A 22,512-nucleotide genomic window follows, 5' to 3' on the forward strand; every position below is an offset into this window, starting at 1 on the left:
TGGAGCTGCAGCAGGATATGAGGTTGCTGCTGCATGCATGAGGCCTCTCCCACCTCCCAGCTCCAGTTCGGGCACCAGCAGCAGGAGGAGCAGGACCCCAGTGCAGCCCCTGGTCTGGGCAGCTGCTGCACTCGGAGCTGGGCCTGGCAGGTGCATGCAATGGGGCTCGGGTGTGTGCAATGGGGCTCCTTCCCCCAGAGCAAGGAGGGGTGGTAGGGGAAGTGGCTGCAGGGAAGGGGAGTGCCAATACAGAGCCGGGAGTGGCTGGCTGCAGAGAGTGAGGGGCTGTGGGTTGGGAGTGAGGGTTGGGCAGAGATGGGGGAGGGCAGGGGAGCTGCAGGTTGGGAGTGAAGTGCATCACGGGGCCGGAGTGGGGGGCATCGGCAGTGCGAGCCAGGAGTGAGGGGCTTGGGGAGGGTGGGCAGGGAGTCAAGGCGGGGGTCTGCTGGTGCCAGGTGTAGCAGGGACAGGGGCACAGCAGTGCCGGGGGTCCTGGCTCTCCCATCGCGTGATCAAATCCACGCGGTCTCTTTCCTGCAGAGGCCCCACGGGTGAGCAGCTGCCAAGCCAGGGTCAGCACCAGCTCCAAGCCCCCCCTTTCCAGCACAGGCACCAGCTCCAGGCAATGAGCACTCCATCCTGGAGACTTGGCACCGGTGCTTCTGGGGCTTCCTCTACCAGGTGGCCGAGGGGCCGCAGGAGGTGTGCAGCCGCCTGCGGGAGCTGTGCCGGGGCTGGCTGGAGCCGCAGCACCGCAGCAAGGAGCAGATGCTGGAGCTGGTGGTGCTGGAGCAGTTCCTGGCCATCCTGCCCCAGGAGATGCAGAGCTGGGAGTGGGGGCACAGCGTGGAAACCTGCGCCGAGGCGGTGGCCCTGGCTGGGGGGTTTGAGCTGGGGCCAGTGGAGGACGAGGCACTTCAGGTGACAGCGTTTCCCCCCCCCGACATCAATGCTGCCTCCCCGTCTCCATGTGTCTGGGGATGTTCCCTCCCACTCCCATCTCTCCTAGCTCCCAGAGACTGTGGTTGTCTTGTCCCCAGGTCACAGTGCGCGTGAAGGTCCAAGACGTGGCCTCGGACAAGATGGCAAGTGCTGGGGCATTACGGGACCCTCAACTCCTGGCCGGAGCAGCTGCAGCTGGATCCTGAGCACCTGCCCCAGGAGGAGGCAGGATGGGGTGAAGCCCCAGGGCTCCTGAATGAGCCACGTCATGTCCCCAAAGACAAACTCTGGCCATTGCAGGGCTCAGGTACCGTGCTGAAGAGGTAGAGGTCTGAGCAGGGTGCTTGCCCCTGCTTCTCTCTCCCTTGCAGCCTCTGGCATGTTAGGTCCGGGAAGGTCTGACTCAGAGGCCGTGCCCCTTGTGCCCATTGCACAGCTATGGTCCAACAAAGCTCCCATCCTGCTGTGGGGGCAGCAGGCAGATGAAAGATCCTTTATCCTGGTTGGGCTTTGTCACGCTGCTGGTCTCAGTCTTCACTTTACTTCCCCATCCCCACTCTTGTGCCTGGTGGGAGTCCTCAGTGCCCAAGAACAGGCTGGGGCAGGTGTTTTCCCCAATTAATTTTGGCCCTAGATTTCTGTCCTGCTGCTCACACCATCTTCCCCTGGACCCAGCAGTGCTGTGATGTGAAGTGGTCCCTAGAGAGTCACATTTCTTCCTTCCAGCCAATACTCCCCGTGACAAAGAGCTCTTTATATCCTATCCCAATACAAAAGTCTCACAGGTCTCCCCCAGAGGGGTCTGAAACATGAAGAAACTGGTTTTGAAACGCACCAAGCAGGGAAACGCAAGAGTGGCACACCGACCTACCTGTTGTACCCAGCACTTGGGGTCCTGATGCTGGGTGGGTGAACAAGATTTTGCCCTGAAGGAAACAAGTATCAAGGCCCCACTTTGCCATGAGTCCCATCCCAGCACTGGGGAACAGCAGTGTTTGCAAGGTGGGAACTCATTGCCGGGCTCCTTTCTCCACTCGGCAGGGGTCTGGATGCTGAACAGAGAGGAGGAGCAGCCTTTGGTGGAAACGTCGGCCAACTTGGACCTCCCAAGGCAATTAGTTAGGAAGGACGCCTGAAGACCTGAGCAGGATCAAGTGTGCAAGAGGCTGCACCAACACAAAGGGAGAACATGGCTTCAGCCACCCCTCCCAGCTCGCCCAGCACCAGCCCATCCTCTCCGGGGAGAAGTGATACCAGTGCCCGGGATGCGGGAAGGGCTTCACCTGCCTCTCTTACCTGACTCTGCACCAGCTCATCCACTCAAGGGAGAAGACCCATTGGTGTGGAGCATGTGGGAAAGGTTTCACCTGCTCCTCCTACCCGGCATTGGCGCGTCCACACACAGGGACAACTGTAACACTTCTGTCAGCATAGGAAGGGTTCAGGTGTTCCTGCAGTCCACAGTTGTTTCTCGATTCAAGGATGATCTCGACCGTGGCTCACTGATGGGTCTCGAGGTGCTGATGCCGTGTACACACATTCAGATAATATGGGAGAGTTCTCCCAGGTTTGTTCTCCTGGTAGAAAAACTTACCCAGAGTCACATGTGCTGACATTTGAGTGCTGAGGCCCTAAAGAGGAGAGAGCTTGCAGTGCTGACATTGTGCAGCCAGGGTGGGGGGCCTGTGCCTATCGGGGCATCTCATTCTCTGCCCGTGCCCAGTGTTGACCTCCAGTTCTTTGCTGCCCTTCTCGTCGCCCTATCTGCCTGGCGTGGCAGTAGTTGCGAAGCTACCCCCACTGAAGGCAGTGTGCAAGGTGAGGAACACAGCATGGCTCCATGAAATGGCCGATGAACATGCCTGTTATTTCCAAGAGACTCTGGAGGTGGCTCAGGGGACACCGTTTTGTTTCTCACCCTCTCGGAGGATGATATCTGAGGCTGTTGGGAATCACTAAGGCAGAGACAACAGCCACCAGAACAACGCTATGTACCGGAAAGACGTTTATTTAATTTTTTTTTAAATCACGGGTGTTTTCTATGTTTCCTGTGAACAATACAGATCTCCACACCCCGACTGTGGCTCCCTGGTCGTCTCACCTGTAAGCCTGTCGTAGCTCTGCCTCCCACCACCCGGGATCTCCCAAGGATTAATCCTTCCCCCACACTCACCACCGCCTCCTTCTGCATCCTGCCCCTGCTTGCATTGTGGGGCAGAAACCTGGGGTGCTTCCTCAGCACCGGCTTTCCTCCTTTTTTCTTTGTGTGTCCCTTCACCCTTGCCCAGCTCACTCCTCCTCTCCTTTCCATCCCCTGCCCACAGTAGACCCCGATGCCCTGGTGGAGCTGGCCAGCCCCAGGAGATCGGCCTTTGCCTCCTGACCCATTTAGCATCCCTGGGACCTCTCTAGTGGTCCCCCAGGCTGTGCTGCCCCCTAAGCAGTTGCACAGAACTATTGGCCCAGATTGGGCACCGCAAAATAATAAAATACTCAAAACTTGTGCAAAGCATCTTCCACAGCCTCCTAACTCCCCATCTGTGCCTTGAGGCAAGACTCCTCCCAGCCAGCAGTCTGCTTTGCAAACAGGTTGAGCCAAAATCAACTCCAATTCCTCTGAGGTGCCTTTTCCCCAAGCCTTCCTTTCAACCCTGCTGCCTGCCCAGCTGCAGCCCTCCTGGCCTTGCTCGCAGCCCATCACACACCATCATAAGAATGCAAATGCCACGTTTGGTCAGACCCATCTACTGCAATACATAGTCTCTGACAGAGGCAAGCAGTAGCTGCTTTATAGAGAGGCGGTATGAATGGGGCATGGCTAAGGTGATCCATCCCGTTATACCCTTTCCAGCACCAGTCAGCATTGGTTTGGGGATGTCAGAGGAGACATACCTGACTTGTACTGGGCATGTCTACACGTGTGCATTTACTGTGCAGTAGCCAAAATTGCTGCACAGTATGGGGGTGCGTCCACACATGCACACCCATACTATTCAGTAAATATGGCAACTTATGCCGATTTGGGCATAAATTTGATACCTGCATCAAATTTACACCCAGTTACTGTGCAGCAACGCATGCGTAGATGCCTTACTGTGCGGTAACACTGTGCGTGGGCTGACTTGGGACTAACTTTAATCCCAAGTCAGTCTACACACAGTGCTAATGTGTTTTAACACCTGCACATGTGGATGCCAGCCTATTCCCACTTACTGCACAGTAACTAAGCCAGTGTAACTGCCCATGTAGACATGTCCACTGAATAGCTCCCAAAACATCCGTCCTCACAAGAATATCTTCCATTTTGATCCTGGCTATTCTCTGCCCCAACAAGTTTCACAAGTGAACTGTATAGGAACAGTCCAGCTGTCAGGGGCCATCTTCATTGTGTCCACTCCCCTGCTGTTGTAAGCAACCGTGGCACAATCTTATGCACAATCCCCTCAAGCTCCAAGTGTGAGGTCTTGCCCACCTGGGGGGTCCCTGGGCTCAACGGGGGCGCAACAGCCTTCTGCCTGTGCGTCTCCCTCCGGAGCCGGGGACAAACTGCGGCTAAGCCATCTGCGGGTCCTTTTTAAACTGCACACACGCGCAGAAGGGCTCTCCGATGGCGCAGCGCTGCTCTAGGGGCTGGGGGGGAGGGGGGGTCCCTGCCCCATGGAAGAAGGGACAGGCAAGTGCCCCACCCTGCCCATCTCACATGCTGGCGGGACTGATTGTGCAGCTCCCTGGGGGCTGGGCCAAGTAGGAGCTGAGGGGATGGGGGGGGCACGTGTCCCTCCTCAGCTCTGACTCAGCTGCCCCGCAGTTAACTGGGTCGGGGTCCCTCCCTCCCTGCTGTGGGCCCCACCTACCTCTGGCTGTGCTGGAGGTCCGGGTCAGAGTCCCACTGGGGGGTCCTGGGGGTCCCTGGGCTCAATGGGGGCACAACAGGCTTCCACCTGTGCGTCTCCCTCCAGAGTCGGGGACAAACTGCAGCTAAGCCATCGGCGGGCCCTTTTTAAACTGACAAAATCTCCAAAGATGGAGAGTCCACCACCCCTCTTGGCAACCTGTGCCAGAGCTTTACCGCCCTCCTACTGAAAAAGGTCTTCCTAATAACTAACCTCAACTTCCCTTGCTGCAACCTGAGCCCATTGCTCCTTGCTCTGCCATCTGCCCCCACTGAGAACAGCCCAGCTCCATCCTCTTTGCAGCCTCCCTACAGGGAGGTGAAGGCTGCTGTTCAATCCCCCCTCAGACTAAATAAACCCAGTTCCCTCAGCCTCTCCTTGGAAGTCATGTGTTCCAGCCCCCTATTTTCGTTGCCCTCCAATGGACTCTCTCCAATTTGGCCCCATCCTTTCTGTAGTGAGGGGCCCACAACTGGACACAGGGCTCCAGATGTGGCCTCCCCAGTGCCGAATGAAGGGGAAGAATCAATTCCTTTGATCTGCTGGCAGTGCTCGTACCAATGCAGCCCAGGATGCCGTTAGCTTTCTTTGCAACAAGGGCACACTGCTGGCTTCAATTCAGCTTTTTGTCCGCTGTAACCCCAGGTCCTTTTCTGCAGAGCTGCTGCTTAGCCAGCCAATCCCCAGCCTGTACCAGCGTATGGGACTTTGCACTTGTCCTTAATGAACTTCATGGGATTTCTTTTGGTTCAATCCTCCAATTTGTCTAGGGACTCTCTGCATCCTAGCCCTACCCTCCCGCATATCTACTGCTCCCCCACACCTTGGTGTCATCTGCAAACTTGCTGAGGGTGTGCTCCATGCTATTTTCCATGCTGTTGATGAAGATACTGAACCAAGCCAGCTCCAGGAAGTCCTACTTGTTTTGCTTCCAACTTAAACTGAATCACACATCCCTAAACCCCTAGCATTTTAATAAAGTTTCGAGTTTAAACTGAAGAAAAACAGATGTTGTTCCAGATGTGATGAGGCACCTCGCTGTCTACAACCCCCTTTGCATCCTAGATCTGCTCATGGGTCTGGGAGAGAGCACCAAGCCGCACCAAGAAGAGAAGACAGGGACATCTCAGGACTCAATTTCCATGTTTTTTTTTAACAAAAATCTAGTTTCTTTTATTGAACCATGAAAACCGTAAGCATTTTCCCAGCAGGGCATCTTGCGTGTTTGTGCTGTTTGGTTTTTGAAGAGGCTTCTGGCCACAGGGCTGGGGTTGCACCTGGATAGCAGGGAACTGATGAACGTGCCAACCAGGCAATAGCTTCAACAGCGACTGTGGATGGAGAAGAGGGGAGATACCCCATGTCTTGATCCCTGAGCCCTCCATGCATCCCTGGAAGCTGCACTATGGATGGAGGGCAGGGGTATCACAGCCTGCCTCAGACAGCTGTATGGGTGGCCAGATCCATGCCATGTCATGAACCTCCCAGCACAACTGCCCTGTCCTTGGGATCTTCCAGGAGGATGGAGGGGCTGCTTTTGCCTAGGACTGGGGCAGAAGCCTTGCACGTTGGGTGCAGGGGGGGTCTCCTGCTCTCTTGTAGGGGCCAGGTGTGTTAGAGGGGAAGAGACGGGGCTCTGGGTTCACTCAGGCCCTGAAGGTTTGACATGATGGCAGCCCCATGCTCCCCGAGCACTGCCGTCTTAATAGCCCTGTTGTTCTCTGCCCTCAGGGGAGATCATGGCCACATACACCCTGGACCACATCTTTTCCATTTGTCCCCAGTTGCCTGGCTCCAGAAAACCCTCGCCTGTGCTGGCCACCACTCCATGCCCCTCAGTCATGGCATCGGGATCTCCATCCTGCCCCCTCCTGCCTCCAGCGGCACTGATGGGCTGCCCTTATTCCTTTCTGCAGGAGGCTGGGTAGCCACCCTGCCACCCCTCTGTTGCTGGCCTGAGGTTGGATCCAGGTGCATGCCTCCTGGGAGAGTGGGGTGGAGGTCTCAAGAAAATGGTGGGGTTAGATCCTGTGGCCCTGGAGGAAGGTACCAACGACCCTCTGGGCTTTCAGCTTGTCCCCCGAGAAGCTACATGGCACCCTGTTATAAGTGCATCTTCAGCCTCGGGCTCCCCAAAGTGGGTTGATAACTTGAGGCAGCATCCACCTTCCTTGTATTGGCCGTGTCCCCTCACCACAGCTCCCAAAACAGAGGCCTCTGCTAATGGGTGCCAGGTGTGTGGCGCTTACGGAAGAGTACCAGAGACTCCATCATCTCCTCTTTACTTTGGCATCTTGTCCTCAGCACCTCTCGCATGCCAGCTGTGCCGCAGCCTGCCGGCCTGGCCGTGGAGGACGGTCACGCCGAGAGCTGGCTCTCCTCCCAGCTACAGGGGTGCAGGCTAGAAGCAGAAGGAAGCAAACAGGCAGCCTTTGTGAAATGCAACCACCTTTCCTGATAAGATGGGGAATAAGCCCACAAGTTTCATCCTGACACTCTCCTTGCACCATCAGGAGCTTGGAAGAGTATGTCTGGGACCTCCCTCTGATCCTGCCATGGCCCAGGAACCAAGCCAGGTTGTGCCCCCCCAGCTCTTTGCATGGTCAGTTCCCCTAGGAACATCCTCAGACTCCCCATGACACTGCTACCTTCAAGGGAGGGCTGCCTCCTGACAGAACGGGGCATGGACGTGAACTTCTCCATGACCCATCTCCTCCCAGGTGAACACAGGGACTGCCAGCTTGTTCCTTCTCCTTGCGGGAGTCTCACTGCATCGCCAGCAGGAGCTGTCTACATGGACAAGGGGCATCCAAGAACAACCTTCTAGCTTCTGCAAGATGACTGCGGGTCTTGGAAGGGAATCACCAGCTCACAGGGGTCGGGGGAGAAGCTAGGCATCCCTTTGAATGGGAGGCAAATGCTTAAAAGCTACCTCAACTTGCATGTGCAGCCACCTCGTTCCTGAAGACCTGGAGCTGATGAACGTGGCTCTTGCCTGGTGGGGACCTGGTGGTAGGATCCCCCCGCCAACCTTGGGCACACCCATGCCGTGACCTTCCACCACCACCACACTTGCCTTGCATTGGTGGGTGAACACTGGATGATCTTCCCATCCTACATCCTCTTTCCACCCGGAGCAGGAACAGCAATATAAACTCATAGAAAATGAAGGTTGGAAGGGACCTCAGGTAATCTAGTACAACCCACTGCTCAAAGCAGGACCATCCCCAACTAGATCATCTGCCATCACTACCTGGCCACCTCGATCGAGTGCTGGGATTGCAGAACGCCACACAGAAACTAGGTTGGGATGCCCAAGAAAGGTGCACAACTAACCCATCAGTGAGGGGGTCTGAAGTGTCTGGGACCCGATTCACGAACAGGTTTGGAACATCGGTTCCTCCTCCGGCTCCTGCAATGCCCCGGCAGCAGTGGGGTCCCTGAGGCTCTCCGGCTCCTCCTGCTCTTTGGCATAGTCTGCTGTTCTGCATCTGTTCTCGCCCATCGGGCATCCAAGTTATTGCTGGTATGCACAGCACGGCTGTCACTGAGGATGCGGGCCAACTCCCTGTAAAAGGGCATGGTATATCGGGAGCCCCCGCCGCTCCGGTTCCTGTCCCGGACCTTCTTATAGCAGTGCTGCATCCACTTTGTTTTGGTGCGGCACTGCTCCCAGTCCCGGTGGTGGCCCCGGGCGGTCATTTCCAGGGCAATCTGCTGGAAGACCTCCTTGTTGCGGTGGCTCTTGCGCAGGGCTTGTTGGTTCTCCTCCCTGCCCCAGATGGCCAGGAGGTCCCTCGTCTCCACCTGCGTCCAGTTAGCAGACCGGCTGTAAATGGTGGAGGGGGACGGAGCTGGTTCCAACATTGTGCCTGTGTTATAAAAACATAAGAAATGCCAGAGCGGGTCAGATCAATGGTCCCTCTCCCCCAGGATCCTCTCTCTGACAGTGGCAGCATGAATGCTTTAGAGGGAGAGCAGATGAATAGGGTATAGCTATTATACCCTCCCCAGCATCCATCATTGTTGGTTGAGAAAATCCAGAGACATCCATTTAACAGCTATCCACGGATCCATCACCCAGGAAATTGGGTACAGCCAGCAGAGCAGGCTGAGATAATAGAGGGCTGCCTACAAGCAGGAAATGTATAGCTATTCATTTTGCCAAGGAAAACTCAAACCCAAGTGATCTCTTGCTGTTTCAAAGTGACAGAATTGCCAGATAAAGTGGCATTTCTTCCCCTAGAAGAATAATGCCTGCCCTTACCCCCTGAAGGGAAGGGAAAGGCTCCTGGGACTGGGGAAACAGCCTGGTTCCTGTTGGGGAATGGGGATTTGGATAATTTGGGGGAGAAAACAGGGTATAAAAGCAGCTGTGGGGGTGGGGGGAAATGCCCCGACTTATTTTCCCCCCTGACTTCCTCTTGAAACTTTCTGGGCTTGGGGCTGGGTAGGAGGTAATGGCCCTGGTTTCTCATGCCCTTGGCTGCAATCATTCCTACAACTCCTGTTGCCTTGCAAAATGGGTGAGGAGTCTGGTCCATGGGGGGAGGTTTGTTCTTGGCAAGACAGTAACAGAAGATGCCATCCTCAGAGACGCGATAAGGGAGGCATGAACTTCGTGAGGAGGTGTGAAGTGCTCCGTTACCTGGGGCTGGTGCCTGTAATTTGACTGGAAAATGCTAGGGGAGCATCAGAGAGTGAATGCACAGCAATTGTCACCATGACCCCTGGGCTTTGTCCTCAAAAGCATGGCTTAATCCTGCCCCCAGGCAGCACACCATATTATTTAACCAACTTTAGAGCAGAGATGTGGGGTGAGGGCACTGCTGGATGAACACAGGTGAGTTGCCCCCTACCTATTCCTGGGTGATGGGTCCATCAATGTGCTGGGGAACCCACTGTATGGTCACCACCCAACCCGTGAGCACAGCAGGCCCTGATCCTCCTGACAGCATCACCCCTCCCACCCCTCTACCCCCGAGTCAAAACCTGCTGGGGTGGGCATCAGTATTATATGACCATGCAGTGCCGATCTAGAAGTGCCAGAGGACAATTTGCACATGTTGTTTTATTGCTGTGGTGCTGGCATGAGCCTGCATTAGCATGTGGAGGCTTACCAATGTCTGTGGTGGCCTGAGAGCTGGGTGCAGTCCTCTCACCACGAGGACCAGGAAGTATTGATGGGGGGAGCTGGCCTGGTGGCATGGGCTGAGAGGTGCCCATCAGGGAATGAGAATGCAGCATTTTTGGTACATATGTGGGGAAGGAGGTCTCCAGGTTGGGAACGAGGCTGTGATCTTCCGGGGTTGAGGGTCGCGAGGGGAAAGGGGCCATTTTTGGAGAAATTTGTGATTTGGATGGTGTAGCGTCATCATCTAGGTCTTGTCGCTCAACTAGTGTGTCATTAGAGTTCTCCCCAGGGCTCTGCTCTTCTGCGTCTTGGACCTGGTTCAGGAGCAGATCATGGGACATCGATTCCTCCTCTAGCTCCCACCATGCAGTGGCTGCAGTGGGGTCCCCTAGGCCATCCTGCTCTTTGGGGGCAGCTTCCAGCGCCGGGCCTGTCTTCCGACACCTGGTGGCAAAGGTGTTGCTGGAATGCACGCCGCGGTCCTCACCGAGGATGTCGGCCAGCTCCCTGTGGAAGGGCATGGTGTGCCCGGTGGCCCCACCGCTGCAGTCCTTCTTATAGCAGTGCTGCATCCACTTCGTTTTGGTGCGGCACTGCTCCCAGTCCCGGTGGTGGCCCCGGGCGGTCATCTCCGCGGCGATCTGCTGGAAGACCTCCTTGTTGCGGTGGCTCTTGCGCAGGGCTTGCTGGTTCTCCTCCCGGCCCCAGATGTCCAGGAGGTCCTTTGTCTCCTCATGCGTCCAGTTAGCAGACCGGCTGTAGGTGGTGGAGGGGGATGGAGCTGGTTCTGACATTGTACCTGTGTCATGAGAAGAAAAGTGCCAGGCTGGGTCAGATCAACGGTCCATCTCCCCCAGTATCCTCTCTCCAACAGTGGCAGCAGTGGATGCTTTGGAGGGAGAGCAGATCAACAGTGTATAGAGCAATCTATCCCCACTTATACCCTCCCTGGCATAGGCGAGGTGTAAGTGCTGAAAGTGGGGAGGGCACAACTCTGCTGCCAGGCATTGGTCGAGCTGGGCTGCAGCCCCATATCCTGCTGTTGATGCAGAAACCACAGTGCTACTGCTGCCAGGCCCTAGCTCTGGCCAGGCTGTGGTCCCATGCCCCGCTGTTGGTGCAGAAATCTGGGGGGGGGGGCACATGCCCCTCCAACTCATCGCCTATGGTCCCTGACACCGACAATCATTAACATGGAGGTGGCAGAGGATACATCCCTTGACTGTTCAGTTTAAAAAAGCTATTAATGGATACATCAGCCAGGAAACTGTCTCGTCCCTTTTTGAACCGGCCGTTCAATCTGCCTCTGGCACCTGCTATCATAATTGACTCCAAATGTCGACTACATGCTGCATGAATAATGACTTCCTCCCTTTCAATTTATACTGGTTTCCTGCTCATTTCAGTGGGTGCCCCCTAGTTCTCATAGTCTGAACAACAGATCCCTGCTCACTTAGGCTGTCGAGTGTTCGGTTTGGTTCTTGCTGTGGGTGAGATGCAGAGCAGACTTCCCTTACAAATATTAAGATCCAGTCATCCACCTGATGCGGCATCAGGTAAGTGCAGGATTTCCTAGCTGTGCAGGTCTTGCAACAGAAGGCAAATGAGGCAAGTGACAAAGGGAGACAGCCCTTCAGCACCGGGGGCTTGGCCTGGCTGGCCCTTGGACTGCACTGGGCGTAGTTACCTCCGTGCTTGGATTGGGTCCTGGAATCACAGAAAAATATCTGGAAGGGACCGTAGGAGGTCACATAGTTCATTCCCCTGCCTGAGACAGGATCATGCCTCTCTCAAACATCTTGAGCAAGTCCTTTTCTAACTTCTTACTAAACTACACAGGTGCCCATTACCAAACCACCAAGCATAGCACCCTAGGGTGCCACAGGGAAAGCAGGGGGAACAATGGTGGTGAACATCCTACTGCTGCACGGGCTATTAAAATACACCCAAGAGATCCAAGAGCAGGGCCATGTTCCCAGCTATGGAGGAAAGCAGACCTGCACAGTCTGTACCAATCTGACCAGCGGTAAAATCCCTTCCCAAATATAATTCTAATATAATAAAAGGCTGAGTCTGTGTCTGTCTGTCCATAATGCTTTTGCCCAACTGCACATGCGCTGTCAAGAGGGTGGGCAGCAATGGGCTGCATGGGCCCCAGGTTGCACCACTGCCAAGGAAGTGTGTGGTGGTGGTGAGCATGCCCCGGCCACCTGAAAAGCGTGGCTGCCTGACCCTCCCTGTCTGTCTGCACTGGCCAGGGGGTCAGAGTGTCTATCCAGGGACATCCAGCTTTTTGTCTCAGTAGGAGCACTGGCACAGTCCAGTCAAAATCTTTAGCTTTGGCTACAGCCGACCCCAATGCTACTGAGGAAGCCAACCCACCCCTTCTCTTGCCCTTGGTGAAAGTCTTTCCCACAACTTCTGTTGCCTGGCAGATGGGTCTGGCATTGGGATGAGGTTGTAAGGAGCAGAGATTTCTTCTTAGCAACCTAGTTAGAGGATACCACTCTAGCAGGGCATTTATTTATTACAAAGTGCCCCATTAGATGCCTATATGTGTCCTTGGATGCCAGGGGAACACCAGGGAGTAAATGCACAGGAATCTTCACCGTGGCTGCTGTACTCTGTTCCCTTGAGGACACGGTTCATTCACTCTCCCAATCAGGACAGCATATTCTGGATCAGTTTTCTGGATTAAGACTTAGGGGCAGTGTGGGGGAAGGGGCAGGTTGGATGGCCACCCATGAGTTGGACCTTATAGGTACAGGAGAAATGGGGGGGAGGAGGATCTGGTGGAAGGGGTGAGGAAGGACTCAACCTGTTGCCACCACCTGATACTTCAGCCATCTGCTAGCGCCACCCACCCCACTCAACAGCACTCAAGTCGAAGCCAGGCCTGGTGTCCCGAGGAGATGGGGCTACAGTGTCAGGAGCAAGCAGTGCCCGTCTAGCAGGGGTATTGGCCCTGCTCAGATGGGCATGCCCATGGGTATTCCTCTATCCCACTGGCATGATAATGTGTCTGCAGATAAGCGTGGAGCCTTACCCGTGTCCGTGCTGGCCAGGGGGTCAGATACGCCTCCTAGACCCAGTGGTGAGGGGACCCTGGGTGTGCAGAGCTGGCTTGGTGACACGGGCTGCACGGTGCCAGGTGAAGGAGCCCAAAGCAACCTCGTCACAGATGGGGAAAAGGGGGACCCTGGGTCACCAGCTTTGCTGTGATCCTCTGGGGTTGACAGCAGCGGAGGGACAGGGACCATTCCCGAAGCCATCGACGACCTCGACAGCGCAGCATCATTGTCCACATCTCGCGTCTCTACCACGGTATCGGTAGAGTTGTCCTGCTCCTCCGAATCTAGGAAATGGCTGGCGAACAGCTCCTGAGACATCGATTCCTCCTCTGGCTCCCACCACGTGCTGGCTGCAGCAGGGTCCCCGAAGCCATCCTGCTCTTTGGGGGCAGCTTCCAGGCCTGTGTGCATCTTCACGCACCTAGTGGCGAAGGTGTTGCTGGAATGCACGCCGCGGTCGCCACTGAGGATGCGGACCAACTCCCCGTAAAAGGGCATGGTATATCGGGGGCCCCCGCCGCTCCGGTTCTTGTCCCGGACCTTCTTATAGCAGTGCTGCATCCACTTCGTTTTGGTGCGGCACTGCTCCCAGTCCCGGTGGTGGCCATGCACGGTCATCTCTGCGGCGATCCGCTGGAAGACCTCCTTGTTGCGGTGGCTCTTGCGGAGGGCCTGCTGGTTCTCCTCCTTGCCCCAGATGGCCAGGAGGTCCCTCGTCTCCTCATGCGTCCAATTAGCAGACCGGCTGTAGGTGGTGGAGGGGGAAGAAGCAGGCTCTGACTGCGTGCCTGTGTCAGAAGAAGAAAAGAAGTGCCAGATTGGGTCATCTTCCCCAGTATCCCCTCTCTGACAGCAGATGAACATGGTATATGTAAAACAGTCTATCCCCTCTCGTATCCTCCCCAGCATCCACCCTTAATCCAGAGCTGACATCCCTGCCTGTGCTGTTTAAAAAGTTATTAATGGATCTATCACTCAGGAAATAGATTTGTCCCTTTTTGAAGCTGGCTGTTCAAATCTGCCTCTACCACCTCCTGTCATAATCTGTGCCATCTGGCCCATGTTGGGGAATGGAGAAGATATGGGGTAGAAAACCGGGCACAACAGCAGCTGCGGGGTAATGCCCTTGACACTTTTTCCTCTAGAAACTTTCTGGGCTGGAGTCCCTGGGTCAGGGTAGGAGGTAATGGCCCTGGTGTCTCAGGTCCTTGGCTGCAGTCATTCCCACAACTCCTGTTGCACTGCAGATGGGTGAGGAGTCTGGCGGTGGGGTGGGGTTAGGGGGGCAGAAGTTTTCTTTTGCAAGACGATGTGGCCCTCAGTGGCATTAACCGAGGAGGCAGCTAGCATTCGAGGTCCATAGGGAGGAGATGTGACGTGCACCACTATCTGGGGCAGCTGCCTGTAAACTGCCTTGGAAAACCCAGAGGAGCACTGGGGAGCAGATGCACAGCCAGTATCACCACGGCCACTGCGCTTCATCCCCAAGGGCATGGCTTGATGGTGTGCCACCACCCAGCGTACTATGCTGTGAAACCATCTTTGGGGGAGGTGTGGGGCAGGGAAATGGCAGGGTGGACATGCATGAGATGACCCTTATAGGCATAGGAGAAATAGTAGTGGGGCACAAGGAAACATGGCGGTGGACCCGTTTATCATCACTCAACCCTGCAGTCCTCAGGGAACGGCTACAGCCACAGCCCTGGGGCAACCTCACGGGTGTTGTTCAGTCACCAGGGGACTGGCATGTACCTGCGGTAGAAGATGGAGACTTACCAGTGTCCACGGTGGTCTGGGAACTGGTCGCATTCCTCTTGCTGGTGAGACCAGGAGTCGCGAGCGCGGGAAGCTGGCTTGGTAGCACGGGCTGCAAAGTGTCCCTTGAGGAAGGAGAATGGAGCATCTTAGGCCCACGGATGGGAAAGGACATCTCCACATCAGCAATTTCACTAGGATCATCCAGGGTTGAGGGCAGTGTCGGGGAAGAAACCATTTCTGAGGTCAGCTGTGACTGTGATGGTGCAGCATCATCACCCTCATCCGGTGGCTTGACTGTGCTGTCGCTGGAGCTCTCCTCCATCTCCTCTTCCCCCGTTTCTTGCACCTGGTTTGTAAAGAGTTCCTGGGACAGCGATTCCTCGTCAAGCTCCCACCACGTCCTGGCTGCAGCAGGCTCTCCCAAGCCCTCCTGCCCTGCATGCTCTTCAGGGGCAGTTTCCAGAGCTGTGCCCACCCTCAACCAAAAAGGGTCAAAGGTCTTCCCTGAACGGACACCCTTGAGGATGCGGGCCAGCTCCTTGTAAAAGGGCATGGTATATCGGGTGCCCCCACAGCTCCGGTTCCTGTCCCGGACCTTCTTATAGCAGTGCTGCATCCACTTCGTTTTGGTGCGGCACTGCTCCCAGTCCCGGTGATGACCCCGCACGGTCATCTCCGCGGCGATCCGCTGGAAGACCTCCTTGTTGCGGTGGCTCTTGCAGAGGGCCTGCTGGTTCTCCTCCTTGCCCCAGATGGCCAGGAGGTCCTTCGTTTCCTCATGAGTCCAATTAGCAGACCGGCTGTAGGTGGCAGAGGGGGAAGGAGCTGGTTCTGATATTGAGCCTGTGTCAGAAGAACATAAGAAGCGCCAGAGAGGGTCAGATCAATAGTCCATCTCCCCCAGGATCCTTTCTCTTGGCCAATGTGGATGCTTTAGAGGAAGAGCAGATGAACAGGGTATATCTAGAGCGCTCTGTCCCCTCTCGTACCCTCCCAAGCATCCACCATCATTGGTTGAGAGGTGGCAAAGGATCCATCCCAGACTGTTCTGATTCAAAGCTATCCCCCTAGAAACTGCCTCGTCCCCTTTTGCAAGCAGCCATTCACTCTGCCATAAGGAGCTCCAGAAGTTAATGGTGCACTCCATAATACAATAAAAATCACACAATCATAGAAAAGGAGGGTTGGAAGGGACCTCAGGAGGTCGAATCTAGTCCAAACCCCTGCTCAAAGCAGGACCAACCCCCACCACATCATCCCAGCCAAGGCTTTGTCTAGCTGGATCTTCAAAACCTCCAAGGATGGAGCTTCCACCACCTCTTGAATCCAATACTTGCTAATCTTTGTTTTAAACCTGTCTCCTGCTAAGTGCAGTGGGTGCACTGTGGGTCTCCTCATCTGGGATTTGGTGAATAACCATTGCCTAGTCACTTAGTCAGTTGTTTGCTTCCTGCTCTGGGTAAGACATGGGGAAAAAAACCTCCCTCTCTGTGCAGCCCTTCAGCATAGGCTGGGGAAGTTGAAGGGGCTTGGCTTGACCAGCGGCTAGGCTGTGAGGCATCATGCTTAGCTCTGTGCTCAAATGAAGCACTAGATGGGTCTGAGTCATAAACAGGGATCCTGGTTTTCTCCGATTTATGCCCCCCGCATTTTGGGATTGAAAGAGTAACCCCAAATCCACATTTTTCCATGATTAAAATGAAACAGCATAGAAAAATGTGGATTTTGGGCTACTTTTTTAAATGCAGAATTGGGGATTTATTCATAAACTGGCTCCCTGGAGCCAGGGGGATGATGGGGAGAAGACCAAGCATACCTGGATGTTGTACAAAGCCACACGAGCAGGAAGTGTACAGGCATACATTGTGCTATCAGAAACTCCTGGGGAGGCGAGCGCTTCCTGATCGGGAGACCTTTCTCATGGATGTGCCACGTTCCTTTATGCGGGACCCCATGAATGCCCAGACCCCTGCATTTTCTCCTGATGGGTGGGCATTTGTCCCACTAGATATGTAAGGTCTCATTTTACTCTCTAAGGGGTGAAAATGGGAACAAGTCCCCTGGCCCAGTTCCACGCTGGAAGATCTAACTTGCCTGAGTTTTGCATGGCAGAACACATACCTGCATGGTTTTCCTTGAATGAGAAGGCACCCTACAGTCCTTCAACTTCCCAGCATGCATTACTCCGTGCCTGGCCCTCCCAATGGCTGCAGGGGTCTGGTTAGTGACTCACACCCAGTTCCACTGCTTAAGGCCAGCATGGAGTTAACCATGACCCGTCCTGGCCGAGCAAGCCAAGCCTCTTACAAGGCATGTTCAATCCTAGGATCATAGAGAAGCGGGGCTGCAAGGGACCTTCAGAGTCCCATCTAGACCAACCCCCTGCCTGAGGCAGGGTCAGCCCTATCCAACCAGCACGCCCAGAAACTTGCCGAGGGTCTACCTCTGACCTGGGGAAGATCCCAACCCAACCTGGCCAGACCCGCCAGCTGAACAAGTGTGCACCAGAGAGTCCCACCCCAGGACTTTTAGCAAAGACTGCATAATCCCCTCGCCCCCGTGACTGTTTCCCTTCCCCGTGACTGCGCTTTGCAGTGTCAGGGGGCAGGAGCTGGGCTGCCGAGGGGGACGGTGTGTGCATTTTCACTTAAGTGGTGGATGTCTAGGAGCTTCCACCCATGCTTTCCTCTCATCTTCTCCAGGAATCACCTTTCAGAAGCAGCGCCCCCAGACCAAGCAAAAGGGATTAGGGAGTGAGTGGAGTGGTACTGGACTTGCTTTGGTGCTGGAAGGGACAGACGGGTTCTGAGGTAGGGGGGCAATTTGGATCCTGGTATTGAATGAATGAAGTAGTAGAGTCATAGAGAAGCTGGGCTGGAATGGACCTCCAGAGGTCACGCAGTCCAACCCCCTGCCTGACAGTAGGTACAGCAGAGGAATGCCCCTGACTTTTTGTTTCCAACTTCCCGACCCTGGGATTCCCACCCCAAGCTCAGAAAGTTTTTAGAGGAAGAAGGTGAAGTCATTGTTTTCTATTGCCCTTGGTCATCCCAACAACTCCTGCTGCCTTGCAGATGAGCAAGGATTCTGGCGGTGGGGTGGGATTGGGGAGCAGGGGTTTGTTTTTGGCAAGCCAGCAACAGGAGATGCTCCCCTGAGAGGTGCATGAATGCAGGGCAACAACATATTAGAGCCCCACAGGGAGAAAGTGTGACGTGAGCCACTATCTGGGGCTGAACTACCTTGGATAATTTCAGGGGAGCACCAGGGAGTTCGTGCATAGCAATGATCACCACAGCCACTACACTTTGTCCCCAAAGGCATGGCTTCATTTGCACCCACCAGTGTACCCCATAATGAACTTGGGTTTTGAGGGGACATGCAGGACAGAGGGACGGTCGGATGAATCCACGAGTCAGCCTCTACAGCCACAGAAAAAAATGGCAGGGGATGTCATGGGAAACGTGTTGAGGGACCCATCTTGTTGTCACCGCATGACATCTCAACACAGCAGGTCCTGTGCTACCACTCTTCTACACCCCAGTTAAGCCTGACATGGTGCCCTTGGGATGGGGAGCATGAGCTGCAGTGTTATGACCAAGCACTGCCTGCCTAGAAGTGCTATGGCCACATCCTCTGGGCAACCTTGTGGGTATTGTTTTATTGCTATGGCACTGGCATGGGCCTGCAGTAAAGGGTGGAGACTTACCAGTGTCTGTGGTGCTCTGGGAATTGGGCGCAGTCTTCTTGCCGCTGAGACTAGGAGGCATGGGTGCGGGGAGCTGGCTTGTCTGCATGGGCTGTGAAGTGTCCCTTGAGGAAGAAGAACGGAGCATCTTTGGCGCACAAATGGGAAAGGGTGTCTCCAGGTCAGCAGTATCACCGTGATCATTCGGGGTTGAGGGCAGTGGGGAGAAACAGACGATTTCTGAGATCAGCTGTGACTTTGATGGTGCAGTCTCATCCATCACGTCCTGCGCCTCAGTTATGGTGTCGTTGGAGATCCCAGCTCCATCCTGTTCCTCTGCATCTTGGACCTGGTTCACCAAGAGTTTCTGGGGCATCGATTCCTCTTCCAGCTTCAGCCACGTCTTGGCTGCACCAGAGTCTTTTGGGCCTCCCTCTTCCTCAGTGGCAGCTTGCTGTTCAGCACCCAAACTCGCACCTCTGGAGGCAAAGGTGTTTCTGTAACACACACCATCCTCCTTGAGGATGTGGGCCAACTCCCTGTAAAAGGGCATGGTGCATTCGGTGCCCCTGCCACTCCGGTTCTTGTCCCAGACCTTCTTATAGCAGCACTGCATCCATTTTATTTTGGAGCGGCACAGCTGCCAGTCCCGGTTATGGCCTCGCGTGGTCATCTCTGCAGCAATCTGCTGGAAGACCTCCTTGTTGCGGTGGCTCTTGCGGAGGGCTTGCTGGTGCTCCTCCTTGCCCCAGATGGCCAAGAGGTCCTTTGTCTCTGCCTCTGTCCAGTTGGCAGACCGGCTGTAGGTGGTGGAGGGCGAAGGAGCTAGTTCCAACATCGTGCCTGTGTCATAAAAGAAGTGCTTGATTGGGTCAGACCAATGATCCCTCTCCCCCAATATCCTCTTTCCCCACTGGTAGCAGTTGATGCTGTGGAGGGACAGCAAATGAAGAAGGTACATCTAGTGTGATCCATCCCCTCTCATACCCTCCCCAGCATCCATCATCATCGGTTGAGCTGGCAGAGGATCCATCCCCGACTATTGTGTTGAAAAGCCAATACTAGATCAATCACTCAGGAATTTGTCTTGGCCCTTTTTCACCCTGGCTATTCTCTCTGCCTCTGTCTCCTGAACCACCACGTCCATTAAGTCGAAACCATGTCACATGAATGATTACTTTCTCTTTTTCAATGTAAACCTTTTGCCTGGCAATATCAGTGGGAACGTCTACACATTCATTAATGCGCCTTAGATACTGCGCATTTACTTTAGTACTTGCTTAATAAAGAACTAACTTAATGCACAGTAACTCGAGTTACTGTGCAGCGCCAGCACACAGTTATTTAGTGATGCTTACTGTGCATTTGCCTAATAACGTGGCACAGTCGGCTATTAGCATGGTATTTAACCACCATGCTACTGTGCCATGATATTAGGCTAATGCGTAGTAAGCGTCTCGTGTAGACGTGCCCACTGGGTGCTAACAGTCCTAGTCCTAATAGTCTGGGACTTGAATTCACTTGGTCAATGGTTTGTTCCCGCTGTGGGCGAGACAAAGGGCAGATCGCTGCCTCTCTTCGTGCAGCCTTCCAGGACAGGGTGGGAAGGTGAGGGGCTTGGCTTGCCTGGCCCTCAAGCTTTGACAGGGCCACGGTAGCTCTGTGCTCTGATGGAGCAGTCAAGTTGCAGGTGAGTCACAAATACGCTTCCTAGAACGGGGGGGGCGGTGATAAGGCATACTGGGATGCTGGAGGACTGCACAGAAGCAGCAACATGACAATCATTCACTGTGACATGAGATACTCTCACAGAGGCGAGATGTTCCCAATTTGAAGTGATAGAGCTTTTTCACAGATCCACCATGCTTCCTCCATGAGAAATCCCGTGAAGGCCTGTCACCTCACATTTTCTCCTGGTAGAGTGGGATTTCTTCTGCTAGAAATGTTCCCAAGCCCCTTAAAGGATAGGGGAAGGCTCTCTTTGGTCTGGTTAACCTTTCTGCCTCTCGCTGGGGTCGAGAGGTTTGCACATAGAGGTTTGCAAGGTTCCTCGGGTGAATCTGATATCTTTTATTAGACCAACTTAAATATTTAAAGATCTCAGATTCACCCAAAGAATCTTGTCTGCCTTTGTCCTTAGACCAACATGGCTACAACCTACACCCCAAGATAGAGGTTTTACACTCCTGGCATGAAAATCTCTGACCTCTCCCTAGAAATGGAGAGCATGCATGCAGTCTCTCACAGATGAAAAATGGCAGATGGATGGGAAAGATCATCCATTTTCAAACCAGAAGATCTCATTTGCATGAGTTTGTCATGGCAGAACAATCTCCCGTGCAGCTCTCCTTGCATAAAACGTCACCATACAGTCCCCAAACACCCCCTACCTTGACTCCAACTTATGCCAGACTTTATGCTCTAGCCAAACCCAGAGCTCACCACATCTCATGGCCAGGCCAGCCAAGCCCTTTACATGCCTCATGCACAGGCTCTCCACAAAGTGGTTTGCTCTGCCTTTTCATTACATCTACATGAGATGCTAACTGCATATTAGCCGAATAACACTGCGCAGTAATGTGTCACAGCATAAACGGGGCTAATAGCCTACTGCTCAGTGTTATTAGGCTAATGCACAGTAAGCGTCACTAAATAACCATGCATTGGTGCTACTGCACAGTTAACTCTAGTTATTGCACATTTAGTTAGTACTTTATTAAGCAAGTATGAAATGAAACGCTCAGTATCTAAGGCGCATTAATAAATGCATAGACACACCCTTTGACTGGAGCAAGGACCAGATCTGGCCCAGCCTGATGAGGACCTGACCAACCACCCACAGATCACAGAGATCCACATTGGGCTTCTAGCAACAGCTGTTAACCCCACCTGAAAGCCTGCTGCAACTGTTTCTCTTGCTTGTGAGTGTAATTTGCAGTGGTGGGGGTACTGGGTTTTGGTAGGAGGGATACGTGTTTGGTTTCCTACCATGCAACTACTTCAGTGTTTAATGTACGGTAGTTATTGTGCATTAATGACTATGCAGATGAAGTAGTTGTTGCTTAATTAAGTACTAACTAAATGTACAATAACTACAATTACTGTGCAGTAGCGCTGGTACAGGTTTTTTTGTGTCGCTTCCTGGGCAGTAGCCTAATAACACTGTGCTGTAGTGTCTTGGGTAGATGTGCCCAGTGACACCTGCAAGGCATGGGCATGACTATGGGGGTGGCAGGCGGCCATGATTATTGCTCCTAAGGCAGTTTGTGCCCTAAGGTGCAGATAGGGCCACGATTTAGTGCTGGAGGGGTGAGACTGGTGCCAGCTGGGCATGTGGAGCACTAGATGGTTGAAGGACTGAGGCTCATTCTGGGACTTTGGGGCAACCTCCTTATGTATTATAAGATCCACCACGGCATGGTAGGCAAGATGGAGAATGGAGCAGCCACAAGAACCAGAGTGGGGCAGGAGACGCGCGGCCATCTGAAGATATTACGGCACACCTATGGCCTGGTCCTGTTCCAGACTCTTCCTTCTCCAACTTCCCCAGGTAACCGTCTGCATGTGGGGCTGGCATCCCAGGGTGGAGGGGAGGTAATGGTGTTGCTTTCTCTTGCCTTTGACCACCATCATTCCCACAACTCCTGCTGCCCAGGTGAGGCATCTGGAGGAACATGGGTTGCGGGGTGTGGAGGATTGCTTTGAGCAAGCCAATAATTGGATGCCTCCCTAGAAGGTGCGTTTCCTTACAGCAATAACTCATGAGTGAAGTTCCCCATTATCTGGGGTAGGTGCCTCTAAATCAGAGATGGACAATTATTGGGGCCCACAGGCCACACAGGAAGTTTTGGTGAGATGTTGCACGCACCCCCACCATACACCAGCTGACCAAAACTCCCTAAGTGGCTCTTAGGCAGCTGAGATTAGCCAGGCAGCTGGGATGGGGCCGCAGATGGATGGGGAGCGGCTCTAAATTGTCTTGGAAAGTTGCAGGGGAGCACCAGTGAATGCACAACACTGATCACC

At 54.2% G+C, this 22,512-nt stretch overlaps 1 protein-coding gene and 1 long non-coding RNA gene across 6 annotated transcripts in view; one reads left to right on the forward strand and one right to left on the reverse strand.

The window, feature by feature from the left end:
- Positions 1-50: 50 nt before the first annotated feature.
- Positions 51-3,020, forward strand: LOC109285394 (uncharacterized). The gene is made up of 3 exons (XR_002093134.2): positions 51-150; positions 541-1,249; positions 1,984-3,020. It is a non-coding gene; the product is annotated as an uncharacterized LOC109285394 (long non-coding RNA).
- A 2,948-nt stretch (positions 3,021-5,968) lies between these two features.
- The window catches only part of LOC102575310 (uncharacterized), a 44,965-nt gene continuing 28,421 nt past the window's right edge, over positions 5,969-22,512 (reverse strand). For 4 of the 5 annotated variants that reach the window (XM_059731397.1, XM_019496304.2, XM_019496307.2 and 1 more), the window contains 5 exons: positions 18,508-19,329; positions 14,817-15,641; positions 13,016-13,828; positions 9,956-10,768; positions 5,969-8,707 (listed from right to left, as the gene is read on the reverse strand). In XM_059731397.1, the coding sequence (XP_059587380.1) occupies positions 8,175-8,707; positions 9,956-10,768; positions 13,016-13,828; positions 14,817-15,641; positions 18,508-19,329 (3,806 nt within the window). In that variant the 3' untranslated portion in view covers positions 5,969-8,174. The remainder of the gene's footprint in view (positions 8,708-9,955; positions 10,769-13,015; positions 13,829-14,816; positions 15,642-18,507; positions 19,330-22,512) is intronic. The other variant, XM_059731395.1, reaches the window with a different exon arrangement.

Source organism: Alligator mississippiensis, chromosome 7, assembly GCF_030867095.1.
Source record: "Alligator mississippiensis isolate rAllMis1 chromosome 7, rAllMis1, whole genome shotgun sequence".
In the NCBI taxonomy this organism is placed as follows: Eukaryota; Metazoa; Chordata; order Crocodylia; family Alligatoridae; genus Alligator; species Alligator mississippiensis.